We start from the raw sequence: 19942 nt of genomic DNA, 5'->3' as shown, positions 1-19942 counted from the left end.
ATAACAAAATATGGTTAGGTATATTAAACATCATAAATGAAAAGTTAGAAAGCATACACGTGATATATCAAGCTCCACAGGTATTTATTTTATACCTTCAAATTCACCTAATTATGATTCGTTGATTCCAAGACAGTTCACGATCTCCTCAGTAGTGTAATTTGATACTTTCAATAATTAATTATCACTCCTTACACCCATTTTGACTTTATTGTCAACATCATGGCTCACTACATCAGGGCCCACTACATTTTCACTCTCAACATTAGGAGTCACTACATTTTCACTCTCAATATTTGGAAACTTAGAAGTTCCCTCACCAATATGTTTATTCACTCTTACACCAGATCTCATACCACCACCTTTGTTACCTCTTACACCAAGTCCCCTACCATCAACTTTATTGCCTCTTCCACCAGATCCACTACCCCCACCTCTATTTCCTATCACTACTAGAAAACAAACATTTAATGACATGTGGACAATGACATACATTGATTTACAATACACATTTTATTGTATCCTAAAAAAATGTCAGTTTTTTAAAATTTGAAGGGCAGAAGACAAGCATTTGTGCCTGCCCTAAAATTAGTGTCAGAAAAGCAAGAAAAAAAAACATGGAGGGCGCCTACTATAAAATGTGTGTTGTGTACAGATGTCGTTTCATATTTTTTTTTTTTAACTAAACGCACCTCCATGTATTCTTGAGCACAAAATTGCGATTTTAGGGATTTTTTCACACATCCCTGGTTCGAGCTCAATTTCTCCATTTCTCTCTCACTCTCTCTCTCTCTCTCTCTCTCTCTCAAAACATCAACCAACGTTCGAGATGGTGGCTTGAGGGAAGGAAGAGGGCTGCAACGGTGAACGAAGTCGACCCTTCTTCTACAGATCTCACAAAATCCTTCAAAAAAATCAGACAAGGATATCTATCAAATCTGTCGCAAGTACCCTTTCCTTCCTTGCCTCTTCTGCTCAGCCTTCTCTGTACGTCCAGTTCTTGTTCGACGACCAGAGATTGAGATGCTGTTGGTAGACCGAGCAAGGCCATCCATCGATGAGTAGACCCTCACACCACCCACCTCCGAACATAACTCCTTTTTCCATTCTTCATGCCCTCTTTGACGAACCTCCCCGAACCTATATCTTAGATTTCATTGAGATGATGGTTTATAATTCAAATCATACATGAATTCGAACCATTTTTGGGCACTTATTCCTTGTATAGTTGCAATTTGGGAGCAATGGTGGCTACCAAATCGTCCTATCGCGATCGAGAAGCAAAATCACAACTGCGTTGCTGGTGGGTACCATATTAACCATGGTTAATTAGCCGAGTCTTCGTTTCAGGTCCGTATTCTATTTTTAGGTTATTCTTCCATTAAAGAACTTGTTATGCTTAGATTGTTGATAATTTTTGTTTATTTTTTATGAATATGTTTGCATTGATTGAGGTTTTAAGTTGACTGGTTACTGTTTTCATATTGAAAAGCTATTATCTGTACATAATGTGATATAATTGACAAACTATGTTGATGGAGTACTAATTAGATTTAGGATTTCATTCTTTATATACAGGCATGCGATTGTGAAGGAATTAGGTGAGAATGGGGAAATTGTACACACATATGCTCGAAATAAATATGAACTAAATAGCTATTTGAAAAGTTAATGAAAGATACTTAATGCATTTGATGAAAAGCTTTTATGTACTTGTGAATTTCATGAATTTCTATGTTAATTCGTTCTTTGGGAAACTTGTACTTGTTAAAGGAACCCTTTCTAATCTCTTTTCTCTTAAGGTTTGATGGTAAGTCATTTTGTTTCACATTTCTTCTTATTTTACATAGATTTTTATGCTTCTTTTATTGATAATTTTAAGCATGTGGTAGGTAAGTCCTGAAAAAGACAGGGAAGAGTTTCATGATATAAGCAAGAATAGTGGTGGAACTAGAGTCAATGATTTCTATGAATATGCAGTTAAATTTTGAGGAAAATTTGGTAATGTGGGTCAACACTAGTGACCATGCATATTTCACAATCATAATTTGTTTAAATTTAATCCTCTTAAGCTTATTTATGTATTGAAAATCATAATTTGTTTAACTTCAATCCCCATAGTTGTTTTACATGCTCTTCAGGATAGTCATATTGAATCACTAACATAAGTATGGGATCTTACCACAAAGCCAGGTAAATGTTTTTGATTTTGACAATTTTCATGTGTGAAATTACACTTTTTTGTAATTGATGGCAACTTGGACCCATTTACCATAATCAAATTGGGTTATATTACATCTCTAGATCATTTTTTAAAAGCTTTTATATTTAATATTATAGTTTCTTTAATCAAATATAGAGTAAATTACACGTTTGTTCCCTTTGCTATATCAATCTTTCTGGATATGTTACAGAAAATAATCTTTTTGCATTTTTTTCGTCCATATTTTCCTATTTTCCTTGATCATTTTTATTTAAGAAAAATGTATGTTTGATTTGATTTATATGTTTATCATTCTGTTAGTGAGGTAACAAACAAGTCTTTATTTATCTATTTCTTCTATAAATGTAGTTTTAGGTGTGGGACCCTTGTGAGTGGCGACAATAGTGGTGTTGTTCAGTTTTGGGATAGTTTACATGGTACTCTATTGCAAGAACATTCTTGTCATGAATGCTTTGGCAGCTAGTCCTACCCATACCAGGGTATTCTCAGTTGGATCAGACAGTCAGGTACTGAATACTATTTTAAGTTTTAGTTGGTTGGACTTGGATTGGATATTATAGTATCATATGATGATTTCTGTTTCAGGTTATATTATATAAGGTATTTAGTGACAGATCTTTATCTCCTACTCCTACTAAAGCAATTAAAAAGAAGTGCATGGGGTGTATGTTGATTATTGAGAACCTTGGTTGTTGTTGTACCTATAAGTCGCAAAGGTATAGGAATTTTGTTTCCAATTACTTAATGATGACTTATTGTGTTTCCATTGGATTTTAAAGGGTATTGTAATTTCAGAACCTGAAAGTGAGATGTTTATAGTGAATGGAAGAAGAAAATTATGTGATGACTATAGTGAAATTATTGAAGGTTGTAAAGATGATACTGGGTATGTATAAGGGCAATCTGGGAATTATAAAGTTGAGTTGATGATCATGTCAGGTTTTTGTTGATAGTTTATATACCTTACATTGAATAAGTAATGGTCAGTTCTAAATAATTTATTTTACTTCACTGTTTTAATCTTTAAGTTGATCTCATATTATGTATTCTATTTATTTGTTATTAATATGGATTGTTATGTTTGACAACTGGATTAATGGAAAGAAGGCAAGCTTTGCTTCGTGGTGATTTTGAGTTCCAACAAGTGCTTCACATATTCATATTTTGACAACTAACTTAACATGATATTTTGTGTTTCTATACTATCCCCCGCTATATAATATTAAGGGTAGCAAATTCTTTGCATTTTTATAGTTTTAACTCTTGAAGGATTTATTGTATACAATACAGAAGAAGGCAACATTTATATGATTTTAGTTTTGGTTTGTGCATGCAAGTTGCTTGGAACACAAATAGAGGAGCAGGAAATAACAATGTACTTTGCTATTTCTTGCATTTAAGCTTCACTTACAACAAATAATTTGAATTAAGTTTCTATTTCATGCATTTAGGCTTTTCTAGTTAAAATGCAAGAAATAGCAGCATACCTTGATTGATTTGACTTGAAATAAACCATAATTTACTCTTTTATTATACAAGTCATTTTATGTCCCCAAGTGTAGGAAATTTGTAGAAAAAGAGTCGACACTGGTTGAGATGGATGCATCTTCAAGTGGTGAAGTTGCAAGGCTTAATGTTGTCATGGAGACCATCAAAGGAGAACTTACTCAATTGTTTCTTTTAATATTGTGTTTTGTTTTTCTATAATAAATCTTATGCAATATTAGCAATTTGTTATATTTATTTACAATTGGAAAAATTATTTGTATTTGACATATTGTATTTTTTGCAATGAATTTTCTTTCTTGTGTATCGTATTTTATTTTGTATTACAAAACTTTAAATGTGGTATTTAATATCAAAATAAGTAGATCTATTATATATATATATATATATATATATATATATATATATATATATATATATATATATATATATATATATATATATATATATAATTATTTAAAATTATGACATGCAAAAAAATTATGACATGCAAAAATGTGTGCCGTCTTTCTTTATGACAGGGGCTTTAATGACACATTATGTTGCTCGTCGTAAGTTTACGACACGCAAATGTGTGTCGTCTTTCTTTATGACATGGGCTTCCTTGACACGTATGTGCGTGTCATTTGACCCTTTTACGACACGCAATGTGTGTCATTAAATAGTATTTTTCTAATAGTGTCTTCTATCATCTCTTCCAAATCATGTCCAGTTATTCAAATCATGATCCAAACTGGGCCTGCCCATTTTCTTTTTGGGTTTTGGTTTTGAACAACCTTTGAATTTTTGCAAGAAGCTTTATTATGTCCCCTTTCAAGACAATTTTTGCATTGTATAGTTCTTCCATTGAAAGACACTTGGGGGTACTTGCCTTCATGCTTAGAGACATGTCTCCTGCTTTTGACACTAGGTCGTCCTGGAATCCTCCTTGATGTAAGTGGAAGGGGCTTGGTATAGTTAGTAACTACCCACAAGTTACTTCCATTTAGTAGAAGTATGTTAGACTGATGTGTAGCCATGTAGTTACTCTTACTGAACCAAGTGCTTATACAATTCTTTGGATCTTGTTTGGTGTATAAAATTGCTATATGTGTATACATAAGGTATCCATGATATCTCCCGTAGTTTCTAGTTGCAGTAATGACCTACTAAGTTAACTCCATAAGTTTGAAAGACATTCCTAATTTCATATGAACTAACACCACTTGGAATTGCATACCAAGTATTTTAAATATAAACACTTCGTTTAATATAAATAGTCAATTAAAAACCTGTATTTATATATGAAATACAATTTATACCTTATATCCTCAGCAAAGGCCTCCATCTTCAGAAACGTTGGTTCACATACATCACCATCCTATTTCTATGCTTCTTATTTTAATTTATAGAACCTTTCCATCATATAGAGTCTTATTTGTTCAAGTATAGCCATGAGAGGCTCCTTTCTAGCATCTATAATGATTGCATTAAAACACTCTGCAATCCCATTGTCAACAACCTCGCATGCCAAACCACCATTAAAATATGCCTTGAACCATGTTTGAGGCTCTCTAGCCATAAGGTGATCATAAGAACCTTCAATTAAAGTCTTGATCATATTTATGTTTTTCTTGAAATCCACTTATGTTGTGGATTTTGCAGCTACCTAAAACATATTTCTGAATTCTATCCCAATATATACTTTCCTAAAACTGGCATAAATATGCCTAGCACGTTGTTTGTGCTCTACATGGGGTGGAATTTCTTTGTTTCTTCAAGAAGATCCTAGTATACGAAGAAGTATATTAGTAACAGTTATTAGCAAATATAATATATGATTTGTAAATAAATGAATCATTTATTACCTTGTGTTGATCACTAATGACACATAATCCCTACCATCATCCAATGAAAGATCTTCACTAACTAGTTCCAAGAACCATTTCAAATTAACCTTGTTTTCAACCTCAATAGCAGCCCATATTATATGGTAAATTTGATTATTTTCATCTCTACCTATTACAGTTAGTAGCTCACCCTTGCATTGTCCTTTTAAATACAGCCATCCAACCCTATACCCCTATGACATCCTCTTTTCCACCCCACTTGGATTTCTTTAAAACACACATATATTCTATGAAAAGTTGTAGTTTGATATGGGTTAAGGTTAATAGAAACCTAACTATGCTACCTGGATTGGAACTCATCAATTCATGTCCATAATCCCACACTTTTGCATAATGGTGACTCAATTTTCCATCAATTAAGGGCACTGCCCTACACATTGATCAATAATACTTTAACCATGACACCTTGAAATGAAATTTAATTTTAGTTATTACCTACATTTCCTTGCATTTTAAGTTTGGTTTCCTTACTAGTTCTTTCACAAATAGCTTTGGTAACCAAGTTGGATTCATCAGCGATGAACTACTAAAACTCCTAACACATGTATGTTTGTCATTCATCCTTTTCACCTGGAATGATTTTTTAGTACTCATCCATGAAGCATGAACCATAAAAAGGGCATTTTTCTGGATCATTTGCACATACAACCACTAGTCTAAAACTATCACACTTCTTGAAACGAATTTTATAACCCTTATGGATGGAATAATTTGTTAAACATAGTTTGAGTTGATGTCCAGATTCATACCTTTCTCCAAGAACTGGTTTTATAACATTGCATTTGACCTTCGAATCATGGATGTCATATTTGAATACATCTTCATCACTAGATTCTTTAGTATCTTTCTCATAATATATGTCACCATAACCATCAGACTCCACTTGAGCATACTATCCTTCACCTCCCAATGCTTCTTCATCACTCTCTTCACATAGAACATTAAGAAAGTCATTTGAGCATCTTGAAACTAGCTTTCTTTTGAAAAAAATCATCAAGTTGAACATCTATTGTGCCCAACTCAAATACTTCATCCATCAAAAAAATATTTAGATGAAATGAGGCTTTGGAATTTGGATGAATCGAAGGATTGTCATGAATGAAAGAGAGAGGAAGAAAGGGCTTTTTTTAACCCTAAACAAATGAATTCAACATACACGTCACCATTTAGAGGCAACATATACATCTGTAACCGGTTAAATGAGGGTTACCAGATGAAAATGATTAAAGTGTAATGTTTATATGGTTTATTGGGCTTTTTTACTAAAAATAATAGGACTTTTTAAAGCTTTTCCAAAAATATTGGGACTTTACAGTAGAAAACCCCTTTGAAATAAGGATTTGTTAGGGATACGGTACATGGTTTGTATGTGGATCCGGTTCATATGAAAATGATTAATGTTAGTGTGTTAGTTTGGCTTTAAGAGTTGTACATAATTATTTAAAGTTATATATTGAAGAATAATGATTTGTGATTGGTTCTAAGCATTTCCTCTGTATTACCATCAATTTACTCCACACCATACAAATTAGATCTAAAGCTAGTGGGTGACATACCATACATACCACACTTTTTCACTACCACGTTATCACCACTTCATTTTTACATCACCCTACAAAACCGGTGGGTGTCATACCACACCTTACCACAATACATATTTTTATGAACAAATTACTGCACTAGTGAGTTAATGTGTTAGTGAGTTGTTATTATTCATGCTTAGCCTGATCAAATTCGGCTACCCCGAATCTGTAATCGCTAATCTTGTTAGAGCCAGAAAGATATGTATAGATCTATATGGGGTTTGACACCCTACCTGTTATTGCTAGCTACAATCCCGACAGAAAATTTTTTATTACTCACTATTCAACATTCGATAAAGCGTCGTGTGGGGAAATCACTTGTTAAACATCATCGATTATGGGGCCTCATTTTAATACATTACAACCACCTTAGAGATCTAACTACCAAGAGGGACTCCTTAGAGTGGTAGATAAAATATGTTAGGATTAGTATAATATCCTAAAAGTTAATAAGATAGGATGGGTAAATATCCTACAAAGATAATAAGTTATGATTGGTAAAGCATCCTACAAAGATAATAAGATAGGATTAACAGAATGTCCTAAAATATAAAGATAATAATATAAGAGATAATATAATAAAGCATAGGAAACCATTAATTTAAGAAAAATGAATATAATCATTGTAAAATAAAAATTTTCTAGAAAGTTTTTAAAGAAATTTTATCATATGTTTATCTCAAAACCTGTGAACTCACCAACATCAAGTTGACATTTCCAAAAATCGCATGTGATCCTAGGATGGAGTAAGGATCAAGGAAAGGAAGGACTATTAGCTCGTAGGTAGATAGGTTTCATTTTATAGATAGTTACGGTTTGTGCTCTGTGATTTGGGTAATCTATGTAAGTACCATCACCACTCTGTATTTCCGCCATCATCCGGGGAAGGTGTGACAAGTATATTGATTTTCTTGCCCAGTTGGTTCTCTGCTTCACTTTATAATTTATTGAATACCTCAAATGTCTTAGACTTATGTTTAATCAGGTAAACATATCCATATTTACTAAAATCATCAGTAAATGTGACAAAGTATCTTTCACCATGCCTAGTGATGTGTCTGAACGAACCACATACATCCGAGTGGATGATGTCCAACATATGTGCTCATCTCTCATAGTTTCCTGTGAAAGGAGACTTTTCCATATTCCTGAGTAGACAAGATTCGCAATCTCCATTAAAATCCAGGTTAAATGGTTCCAAGATTACATCTGATTGGAGCTTGGCAATTCTCTTCTTTTTTATATGGTCAAGGCGACAATGTTATAGAAACGATTTATCCAAAGAAGTTGAACTAACATTTAAGATTAATTTATTGTTTCTACTTACACCAATCATAGATTCATATACTCCATTGCAAGGAATTGCTTTAAAAAAAGAGCATTATCTTTGTAAACCAAAATAGAAGCATCATTATTATCAAATGCAAAAGTAAAACCATCCATCCACAATGCATAAAATGAAATAATGTTGCTTGCCATATATGCCGAATATCAACAAACTTTTAAAACAACTAAAAAACTAGAAGCCAATGAAAGCTTGTAATCTCCAATCATGGTAACAACAACTCTGATCTTGTTCCCCATGATCAATTCAAGCTCTCCATGCCTTAGCTTCTTACTTCGTCTTAGTCCATGCACATTGGAAATATGGGTTCCACATCCCATGTCAAGTATCCAATTATTAGAATTAGAAGTCTAATGTAATTCAGTTGTAAACATACCTGAAGTGCCAGGACCATTGGCCTTGTTCTTCTTAAGTTCCTACAGATACTTAGGGCAACTATTTTTCTAATGGTCCTTTTCTTGGCAGTAATAGCAAATGGATTATTTAGGATCATTTATCGGAGGTATGTTAGAACATCCTTTTTAGGGTTGGAATTGGGAGCACCCACCTTTCCTTTCCTTTTTCCTTTGACAATGTGATGAGAGTACCTCTTTCTCTTTACACCACCTTCCATAATAGCAAGCATAATAGTGGTTGAACTTGTGTTCCTATGTGGAACAATGCTTTGCTCAACTGTCTTGAGCATCCCATGTAGCTTCATGATGCTCTTCTCTAAACCATTCATATAGTAGTTCATAGTGAGCTGCTTGTATGCATAAGTCAAAGAGTTAAGAATGACATCAATGGCCAACTCTTGAGTAAATGTGAAGCCAAGACGATCGATTATGTCAAAGTATCCTTTTAGTTTTAACACATGGGCACTCACATAAACCATTATCCTATTGCTTGCAACATTGAATTGATTGCATCACCTTGAATTTATATGTATGAGCTTGCTCTTGAAACATATATTTGAGCTACTCATTCATTTCATACGCCACAAGATTCTTACAACTCATTTGGAGTTCAAAAGGCATGGTCGCCAACATTAGACAGGAGTCTTCAATCGAGTGATAGTGGTGCTTTTCATGTTTGGATGCTTCTTCTTTAGTAGAATCGTCAGGAAGTTCCGCTTCAAGATACCCATCCAATACATACTCCTTTTTTTCATACCTCAAAGTGATACTTAGGTTAAAAATCCAATCTAGGTAGTTTGGATCAGTGACCTTATCTCACTAGAGGAATTGGAGTATAGAGAAGTTTGATGAAGTGGTTGGTGCAAGAGGAGGATGAGGAGTAGCACCCGATCCGTTGGTCATCTATTAAGAGAAGAAACATAATTAGTTTGATCAAGAATCCTTTTATTATAATTACCCAATAATAATTTATTAATCAAAAGTCTAGGATCCATATTTGGCTTCACAATGTAAATCCGATTAGCCGAAAATTACAAAATGAAGTTATTTAAGTGGACAAACTATTGTCGATCTCAATCTATATTATCGACTTCTATCAGTAGCATGATAATCTCTTATAATTCTCATTTAGCATTCATGATTGGATTAGCCAAGAATCATGAATACAAATTGTGAATCGACTGTGTGAAGTTACAATGAGATTCGGCTCAAGTAACGCTTAAGAATCACGATTACCATATACCTTTCTTTGAATATGTTCTTCTTTTGACGAGCCGGTAAACCACATATGCTTACATCAATAAAAACATACCACAAGGCGTAATTTCCATGGGAATCATAAGATTCACATTATTTATATAAAACGGGAATTTGTTTTATTACTTGTAGAGTTAATACTTTTGACTTTGCACAATTTTCCTATCAAACCCTTTCAGTAACTCCACTTCAAACACAAGAAGGTTGTGAATGTGGCGAGCAATGAATGTGTGACTTCCCCATTTTCATGGCCATTTTAAAACTTTTTGTTTATGCTTATTTAAAACATTTGTTATTGTGGAATTGGTCCCAAAATATCATTGACATGATATAATATCAAAATCAAGGCATTTCAGAAGATTTTATATTTTAAAAGCCTAGAATGTCATAACTGATACAAGAAACATAAACATAAACGGAGACTTACAATGTCTCAAAATACTAACGGTCTACATCTCCTTGAATCTCTTAACAGATACATATATCATTATCCAAGTATCTTTATTTAATTACCTACAATTCAAATAAACTTAGTGGGTCAAGTTGGGAAACCTGGTGACTACATTGAGTTTTTAACCCACGATAATATAATATTTAATTATATATTTTTTAGCAAACAAATAACCCAGTTAACCATTCTCGTTATTCTCACCCCATAATCTTTAAATAATGATCTTGAGGGATCCTTCCTAAAGGATCTTTATCAGTAACAGTTGTCATATATCCTTCCTTAAAACATCAAGGCATAACAGTACAATAATACTTTGGGCACATCACTACGATAGTACATTATTCATAGCACAACAAGTCACAACTCATTATTATGCACAACATTTTGCTAACAATTATAATCCTAGATGACTAGGCACTGCAGTACAATAGTACTTAGTTTATAGCACAACAGGTCACAACTCATTATTTCGTACATTCCTTACCTTAGCCTCTCATTTATTATTTTACTCAGCCCTTTACTAACCTATCATAGCCTCTCATCGTTGATTTCACATGACCCTTCACTACCCAATTAAACACATATATATTACACATATATATTAAACACAACCAAACAACACACATAGCAATTAGGAATTTATAATACTTGTTTTTATGTGTAAGAAGAAAGTAACTATGTACTCACTTGATAATAGTGGATGCCTCAGAATTTGGGCATAACTTCGCCTTGGTACTTTATCTTTTCTTCTGACGTGACCTAGTATAATCATTACTAAGTCTTTGTATTTATTCCTGGTGACTAATGATAATCTGGATTCCTTACTAATCCTAATGCCTACATCAAGATATATCAAGAAACAACCAGGTAGGATCATATCGGAGGTAGGGTCCATTTGGTATACATATTATACTGTTTGGAAATCCCACTTTAGATACCTCACTAAATCCAGCCTAGACATCATTCCCGTAAGTAGATCAATCAATATAACAATATGGAATCACTAATAAATCTTAATTATAAGTTCATAAATAATGACCATGACTATTGTTGGGATTAATAATCCTTGACTGATTGACTAGATTCAAACAGATTAAAGCAAGAACACAACAATGACTCAAAATATGTTGAATGATTCAAAGTCACGCCTCATAAGAACTCGAAGAAGAATTGCTACTGTAGAGGCGTGATTAGGGTTACAAGATAATATCAAGAGTTACCAAAATACGAAACGTGCATGCATCTTAAATACTCTAACCCTAGTAAATAAATACGAGAGGACAGGCCCAACCCGTTTACAAAACAAACAATACAAAAGGCCCAATGGCGCAACATAATTATCCTAACAATCTCCCCCTTTGCATCAATGAGGCGAGATGATATGAATGCTTAATTTGCTTTTGCATCATTGGGGCTTTTGTATTGTTTGTTTTGTAAATGGGTTGGGCCTGTCCTCCCGTATTTATTTACTAGGGTTAGAGTATTTAAGATGCATGCATGCATCGTATTTTGGTAACTCTTGATATTATCTTGTAACCCTAATCACACCTCTACAGTAGCAATTCTTCATCGAGTTCTTCTGAGGCGTGACTTTTGAATCATTCAACATATTTTGAGTCATATTTGTGTTCTTGCTTTAATCTGTTTGAATCTAATCGATCAGACAAGGATTTTTAATCCCAACAACTATAATTAAAAGTTACAATTGAATAAAGTACATGTAGCTTAACTTATAGAGCTCTATGGTGAAAACCAAGGATTATGCGGGCAAAACTTTGATTTGGGAGCTTCTATTCTTTAACTATATGACACCTCAGGGGCCGAAGGGTTGGGAACTCGAGAGTATCGAGACTAAGGGGTGGAAAGAGCTCTAGAGGATTCAGGTGGAGTTGGGATGCGCAAATAGCTAGAATCAAGGGTTTATTTAGACTGAAATGTGTTGCGCGTCGCACACCATGTTCCATGCACCCTGTATCTGGTCGGAAAGGGTGACGCGTCGAATGATGGGTGGTGTCACGTGTCAAGCATTTGGTGGAGTGTCAATGTGCACCTCGCCTACTGTCCATGCGCGCGACTGCGCAGAAAAATTTCCGATTTCTTAGAAAATGCATATCTTTTCCGTACGAGCTCCGTTTTCGACGGGTTCTATATCCACACGTAGCTATCGACGAGATCTACAGCTTTCATTTAGACTCCGTCGGATAATTTTGAATTTATTTTTAAAGTTATATTTTTAACAGGCTTAGACTGTTAAAGCTCGTTAAAATTCATAACTTTATCATATGATATATGTTCTTGACTGTATTTATATCGGCGGATAGGTGTTGACGAGATCTTCAACTCTCGTTTAGATTGTTTTTCCTAACAATCGACCGATTTCAATTCCAGTTTATGAGCCGTATATTACTACGATGAAATATGAGAAAAATCATAACTTCTTATGAAGTTAGATTTGAGCATTCTCTATATGTACGGAATCCTTGTCACGTACACTATAACTTTTTTTAAGGTCATTTATCCTAAATAACCTTCTATCAAAAGTCATTTTTATCGCTTATAGTATCTTAAGTGTCTAGCCTGAATTTGCGAGTGTTACAAAATGCCTCATAAAACTTGATCTCATTAGGAATCAAAGAGACCTACCTTAAACCTCCCTTATAACAATAAAGTGGATGAGCCTAGTCGTGGTAAAACTAACAGTGCACATTAAGAAAATGCACGAACGCAATGTTTATTTTAGTAATATACATATAATCACTATTTTACAATATATATATATATATATATATATATATATATATATATATATATATATATATATATTTATATATTTGTGGATTATAAGTCATTTAATTCTATTGACTAAAAGGTTAACAATTAAATTATATGAGTTTTAATCTTTTGTGTTTTAACTAATCTTATAATTAAATCAAATTTAACTTTATCTTTTACTATAAAGGCTAGTTTGTATGTGATTAAAATTGAAAAAGATGAGCAACCAGAAATAAAAACGAATTTAGAAGAATCTGGAACTTCAGGTTCCACGACATGGGGAAAGATGGTACACAGAAAACACACGATTTGAATACTTTATTATTGGTTCTTAGCAACAAACCACGAAGTGATCAAGAGGTGACCACGACGTGGCGACGAAGACAGTAGCAATCCATGTAGATGCCACGACGTGGTGAAAGACCAACCATGGCGTGGCGAAGAGGCATAACGACTAAAATGTCATTTTTCTTGCATACATATATCCAATTTCAATCAAGGCAAATTTCTAGACTTTTAAAATGATTTAAAATAGAAACCTGACACATATAAACACTAAAAATACTAAAAACAAAGTCTAAGTGCAATAGACTTGAGTTAACCATCGCACTGATGTCACTGATGGGTTTTGGGCCTCATTAGAACAAACAAAGGCAGCGTAAACGATAAAAAATTTGATCTAATACCCAAAACATATGAATCTAAACTCAACTAATCTATGCAACTTATTAGAACTCAATAGATAAAAAACATACCTTTGATTTCTTAGTTGGTTTCTTCTTTTTGACGAGCTAGTGGATTGGAATAAAGAACCCAAAGGAGAGTTCATCTTTTGTGATCGCACCCAAGACACAAGCAAGAAGCACATCCAAGCAATCCTCAAACTTCCAGCTTTAAATAGAATCAAAATCTCGGTTTGTTCTTCGACCATGACGTGGGATCAAACGGCCACGATGTGGGAACGATAATTCGGGATTATTTTAGGGTTTTGAGAACTCCGAACTTTTGATAACTAATAGGTATTTTCAGTAGTCTCAAAACCATATTTGGAGATCTTTATTTATAGGGTGGTGATTTGAAACCTTACAGATAATTATCAAATATAATAATTATCACCTACGGTATTCAAATTATTTTGGAATATTCAATATTCCATTTATTTACTATTAATTAATTAAAATATTAATTAACAAAATAAGTCTCTCAAATAAATATCTTTTCAGATATGCTTCTTTTTATTATTGTGTGTAATCCAAAAGGACACTACTATTTATATTAAGGGATTGATATTACTATGAACACTAATCTCCATCATATAAATGGGGTGTGTGTATATATATATATATATATATATATATATATATATATATATATATATATATATATATATATATATATATATATATATATATATATATTGTTTTGATAAAAAAAATATACTAAGTCAATATCAACAAAATCGGTAAATGCGTGGCGTTGTAATAAAAATCTTAAACAAGTTCACAAAGGTGCAAGAAGCAAAACTTATGATGAAAGCCTTTGATTTTGACTAAGATCTTCGGCACAAAAGTTCAGGTGCTGAAGATATATGGGCTTCCTTTCATTTTTTTATTGAATAATCAAACAAGTCAAGAGTAATGTAAGTATTTTTTTTTGTTGAGTACGAGCAAAAGAGATTGATTGTGCGTGTTTTTATGTGACCATAGTTGTTAATTTATGCATGAGAGTCCCCAATGACTACAAGCTAAATCCCTATAATCTCGAAATTATCTTCTCTTCCGAGATTTTTGTTGATCAGTCTTCCATTATCCCAATTTATGAGATGACTAAGTCTTTTCTTCACATTTCCTATTATTATTTAGAATTAACCGAGTTTTGTTGACATATTTAGGACTTGGATCATAAAAATAATAAATATAGACAAACATCAGGGTAAATAATCTCTAGCATCTTGGTCAATATATTGGCTAGCATGTTACTTTGATTCCTGCATAAGATGTCAATGAGAATTTATACACATAACAATTGCCCCTTAAAATCCGCATTTAAAGATAAATTCAGGTTTTAAAATTTTAAATTCCAAATAATATGGCCGGTAGGATACCGATAAGACACAATACTTATCTCTATGTATGAAACACCATTGTTTTTTCCTCTTAGATTCTTGAGGTTTGTGATCATTACACATTATAAATTGACATGATTTCTTGCTTGAAAAACCCGAACCCTCTTCACTTGGTTTTCTAGACTCTCACCTAGTTAAGTTGTTATTCCTTTCTTTATTTTTCCATTTTTTTTGCTTGTGAATGGGAACGTGACTCGTTCTAGAGTTTCCAAGACCATGATTAATGATTTCATTAATCATGGATATTTGGTCAGAGATGAAGAATAGGTCCCATCTTTTGCAGATTATGAGATCTGCTAGTTAGAATCAAAGAAAGTCTTTTGAGTATACTGGAATCACTTATTACCTCTTCCGCCGTTTTTAGGGCTTTTGAATCTCGTCTTAAGTCTGATTCTAATGCTTCGTTTTGGATATGCTTTCCTAAATACCCTTTTACTTTTGAGGTTGAAATTTCCTTTTTCGTTATTTGATTTATGAGTTCTTCGAGGCTACTAGAATCTATTATGCCTACGCCATGCCTGTGGTTTGGCGGATCCTTGCTTGGGTAGATAAGGTGTAGCAAGTAGACACATTGTTAAAAGGAGAGAAACTTTGATAAGGTGTAGTAGTTGCACACAAACAGGCCACAACACATCATAATGTCGAACAAAGCAACAACACAATATTCCGAGTATATTTTGGATCAACACCAACTTCATATACTATGAATTAAAACAGGCAACTGACTCGTGTTACTGCGGTCCAAGGGTCATCAAATGACAGTAGAGGAAAGGAACCTATGGCAACACCTTCTAAGGCAAGAGAAAGAAAGGTACCTATGGCATCCCTAAGTTCTTCGAATGAAACAAAGAATAATGATTTAAGGAACTTCCAGTTGAACTGGTTCATGATCAGTCAATTTCTAAAAAAGAACATTTTTTTTCTTTTGATCACACACCACGAACCGTCTTCTAGGATTTCAATATGTTTTTGATGTTTGAATACAATATGAAAATCTACAACCACATGGTTTTCCATATGTCGGTTGTTGCTGATGACAAGAAGATAATGAAGAGTATGACATTGTATGTGTACTCGGATTGTTGAAATTAGGGCTATGAAACAATCCTTGTGAATTGAATCGATCCCTAAATGAAAAACATCAACCCTTATTTATGTATTAGTTGTTCTAATATGTATTAGTTGTTCTAAGCAATATAAAATAACACATGGACAAAATCCTCTATCATCATAATGGTAACATTTGAACGATCATTAAGCAATATAAAATAACACGATTTTAAAAAGGTCATTGACAAATCAAAACACAAAAAATAATTCAATGACCCGATATATACAAATATAAAAATTAGTTACATTTTAGTATCATTATCCCCTAAAATAAAGCGTATGAAAGAAGTTTCATGGTTTTCTAGTGAATGAATAACTTTTTATGGTTTCCCGCCTTTTATATCAATAATCACATCAAACACTGTACATTCAACCGGTTAACTATACCAACAACACTCATGGAAAATGGAGCCTCCGTGGGAAGAAGCTCTTGATGCAGACGACTCCGATCTCCAATCACTGACCCTTCTCCGCCCCTGCAAGCAGCAGCGCTGCCATGATGAATCAAAACCCTCCATCAATACCCATCTTTCCCAATCTCAAACCCTAGATTCCTCAAAGTCGCCATCTGAAACCGTTAACTCTCTTCCTCAAAACATCACTTCCGCATATCAGGCTGAAGCACCGCCTCATGTTCGTGCAATTCCGGGCCCTGCTGGCGTTGTTCAGGCTGCGAAGCTCCGTAAAACTCGCGATATGGAAAATATATTAGGCCAGGAGGAACATCCAATGGCCACACAGGAGTATATAAGAAGAGTGGTTGAAAATCCCGAGGAGGATGACGATTTTCAGGGTAGCCCATGGCTTTCTGCAATCGAATTTGTCTATGCTGATGGTAAGAGTAACAATCAATTGCGTTCATTCTTCTCTTATTAAACATGTCAAAAATCTGGACACTTGATACTTATTAATGCGTGTTTATTCTTTTGACTGAAGATATGTTCAATTCCGTCCCGAATGCACCTTTGGGCGATATAAACAAGTATCTGAAAAACGGAAAACTTCATCAGGTATCACGGTTCATGTATTCCTCAATTCACTTGAAAACAATTAGGGTTTCGACAACAAATTCGAAACTGACAGGATGTCTAATAAACTAAGTTAACTCTTCATGAGCTCAATTTTAGGCACTTGACAGATTGATCGATCTTCTTCTGTAACCAGTTGCAATTTTAGATACCCCTCTTTGATTTTGATCTTCATCTTTTACTCGATTCACCCTTGTAGACTTGAATAACATGTAGTTGGTATATAACAGGTTGTTGCTGTTATCAAGTCTTGTACTTCAAATGAGCTAGGTGATCTGAAAGTAACACTAAAAGTAAGAATCTTAACATGCCATATTATGATTATGTAAGTATATTAAGTTAAATTCTAGTTACTTATTTGTAAAGCTTCAGGATCCTACAGGTGTAGTTTCTGGTACTATTCATCACAAAGTGCTAACAGAAGGGGAGTTTGGAAAGGGTATTTTTGTAGGATCTGTTTTGATACTTCATAAGGTATGTTGTTAATTGTTATGTTTATAGCTATAAGCTATCCATATCTTCACAAAATCAAATTCTAGTTTTTGAAATCTTCTTAAATTTACACCAGTTTTTTGTTATCTAGGTTTCTGTGTTTTCTCCTTCAAGATCCTCTCATTATCTTAACATTACAAAGAGGAATTTGGTAAAGGTGCACATTTTTCTCTAGTATCTTTGAACATAATTCATTGAGTATGAATGTATGATTTCTTGTGGTTAATTCTTTTGTCAATGAAAGCATTCACTTGATTAAAACACTCAAAACTTTATGTTATATTGAATCATAATTAATAATTAATTCTATTTACAGGTATTTTACAAGGATAATGGATCCTCACAAACACAGACATTTCATGGATGTAAAGTCATAGATAGATCTCCTGCTTCTGGTGAGTTTTTATGTTCTTGGGAAATTTCCCTTAAAGTCCCTACATTTTGACCTCATATTCAATTAAGTCCCTACATTCTAACCACAAGTTTACTCATTCTTCCTTTACAAGATCCTGAACAAGGTGCAACAACAACAAAATCGGGTCCCACATCTTCTCTTGAACAAATAGCAAAAAAGATGACAAATGTAACCAAAACAGCTACTTATGGTCAAATAAATAAAGAGCAAGAAAATGTAAGCCCATTTGTGTCAAGTGGGCCCAAGTCCACAGAAACCTTAAAAGAATCAAATCTTAACATTACAAAGAGGAATTTGGCAAAGGTAAGCATTTTTTGTAAATTTTGTTTTATTGTTCTTAATAAGAAAGTTCAATGCTATAATTGGATAGATTGCTTGAACTACAATGTACAATGTTTTAATAAGAATATTTTATTTGAAATTAGAGTTGAATAAAAAAAATGGAAGAAGGATTTTGTAATAAACAAATAAATGTAAGTACGTTATCAAATAGAATGATTGATTACTCATTTTATTTTGAAGGTATTTCACATGGACGATAATGGAGTTTCAGAAAAACAAACATTTCATGGAAAATGTAAAATCATAGACGCACCTTCTTTTTCTGGTGAGTTATTATGAATTTATTATATTTTTTCCTCAAACATAGTTTCACCTTTTATCAATTTAACCACTAAAGTATGGTTATTATTTTATTGTAATTGTTAAAACAACAGTTTAGTGGCTAATTTGATGAAAAACGATAGTGTTACATGATACTAGGAATCACAAGGAAAAATGTTTAGTTTTAAAAGTTGAAAAAAGTGTGGCTAAATATATAAATAAAAAAGTTGCTAGTATAATCAGTGTTTTTGTAATTTCTCATTTTTATGATTATATTAATTCAACTTCATTAGAAGATCACGGACAGGGGACAACAACAACATCGGGTCCCACATTTCCTCTCGACCAAATTGCAAAAAAGATGGCAAATGTAACCAACAAAACAAGTGTGAATATTGTGTCAAATGGGCCCCACTTCACGGAAACCTTGAAAGAATCAAATGTTATAAAAGGTGGTCTAAATGAAAATCCGGGTTTTGGAAACGGGCTAAAGGGAATGGATCCGAGTCAAATTCAAGTCGAACCAACAATGGTTAGTGGCTCAATACCGGTTTGGACAGATGAACAGTTAAATGAACTCTTTGATGATTTTGCGGATGATATGTAAGCACATGGTTTTGATCATCATTTTTTTGGTAGTTGTTGATATATAGAACGTACATGAAATGAAATCGTTTATCTTTTTCTGATGCTAGTATAATCATATAATTGAATCATTAAGATGTGAATGAATCGATGCTTGGTCTA

General features: G+C 33.3%; 1 protein-coding gene and 1 long non-coding RNA gene across 6 annotated transcripts; both read left to right on the top strand.

The window, feature by feature from the left end:
- Positions 1-675: 675 nt before the first annotated feature.
- LOC145086139 (uncharacterized) lies at positions 676-3312 on the top strand. Of its 4 annotated transcripts, none has more exons than XR_013700306.1 (5): positions 676-1350; positions 1579-2001; positions 2142-2193; positions 2573-2730; positions 2810-3312. It is a non-coding gene; the product is annotated as an uncharacterized LOC145086139 (long non-coding RNA). The 4 variants fall into 4 exon arrangements; XR_013700308.1 differs by having other exon boundaries at positions 1579-2193; positions 2810-2940; positions 3020-3312; XR_013700307.1 differs by having other exon boundaries at positions 1893-2193.
- Positions 3313-17003: 13691 nt separating this feature from the next.
- Positions 17004-19942, top strand: LOC145090282 (nuclear localized protein). Of its 2 annotated transcripts, none has more exons than XM_079028571.1 (9): positions 17004-17492; positions 17594-17667; positions 17916-17978; positions 18058-18159; positions 18269-18334; positions 18494-18572; positions 18684-18895; positions 19115-19199; positions 19492-19942. In XM_079028571.1, the coding sequence occupies exons 1-9, from the start codon at positions 17063-17065 to the stop codon at positions 19800-19802; spliced, it is 1422 nt and encodes a 473-aa protein (XP_078884697.1). In that variant the 5' UTR covers positions 17004-17062; the 3' UTR covers positions 19803-19942. The 2 variants fall into 2 exon arrangements, with proteins under 2 accessions (XP_078884697.1, XP_078884696.1); XM_079028570.1 differs by having other exon boundaries at positions 19489-19942.

This window comes from Lactuca serriola, chromosome 2, assembly GCF_051521515.1.
Source record: "Lactuca serriola cultivar US96UC23 chromosome 2, Lser_US96UC23_V15, whole genome shotgun sequence".
Classification (NCBI taxonomy): Eukaryota; Viridiplantae; Streptophyta; class Magnoliopsida; order Asterales; family Asteraceae; genus Lactuca; species Lactuca serriola.
The sequence above is the reverse complement of the archived record's forward strand: the minus strand, read 5'-3'. Positions and strand labels throughout refer to the sequence as shown.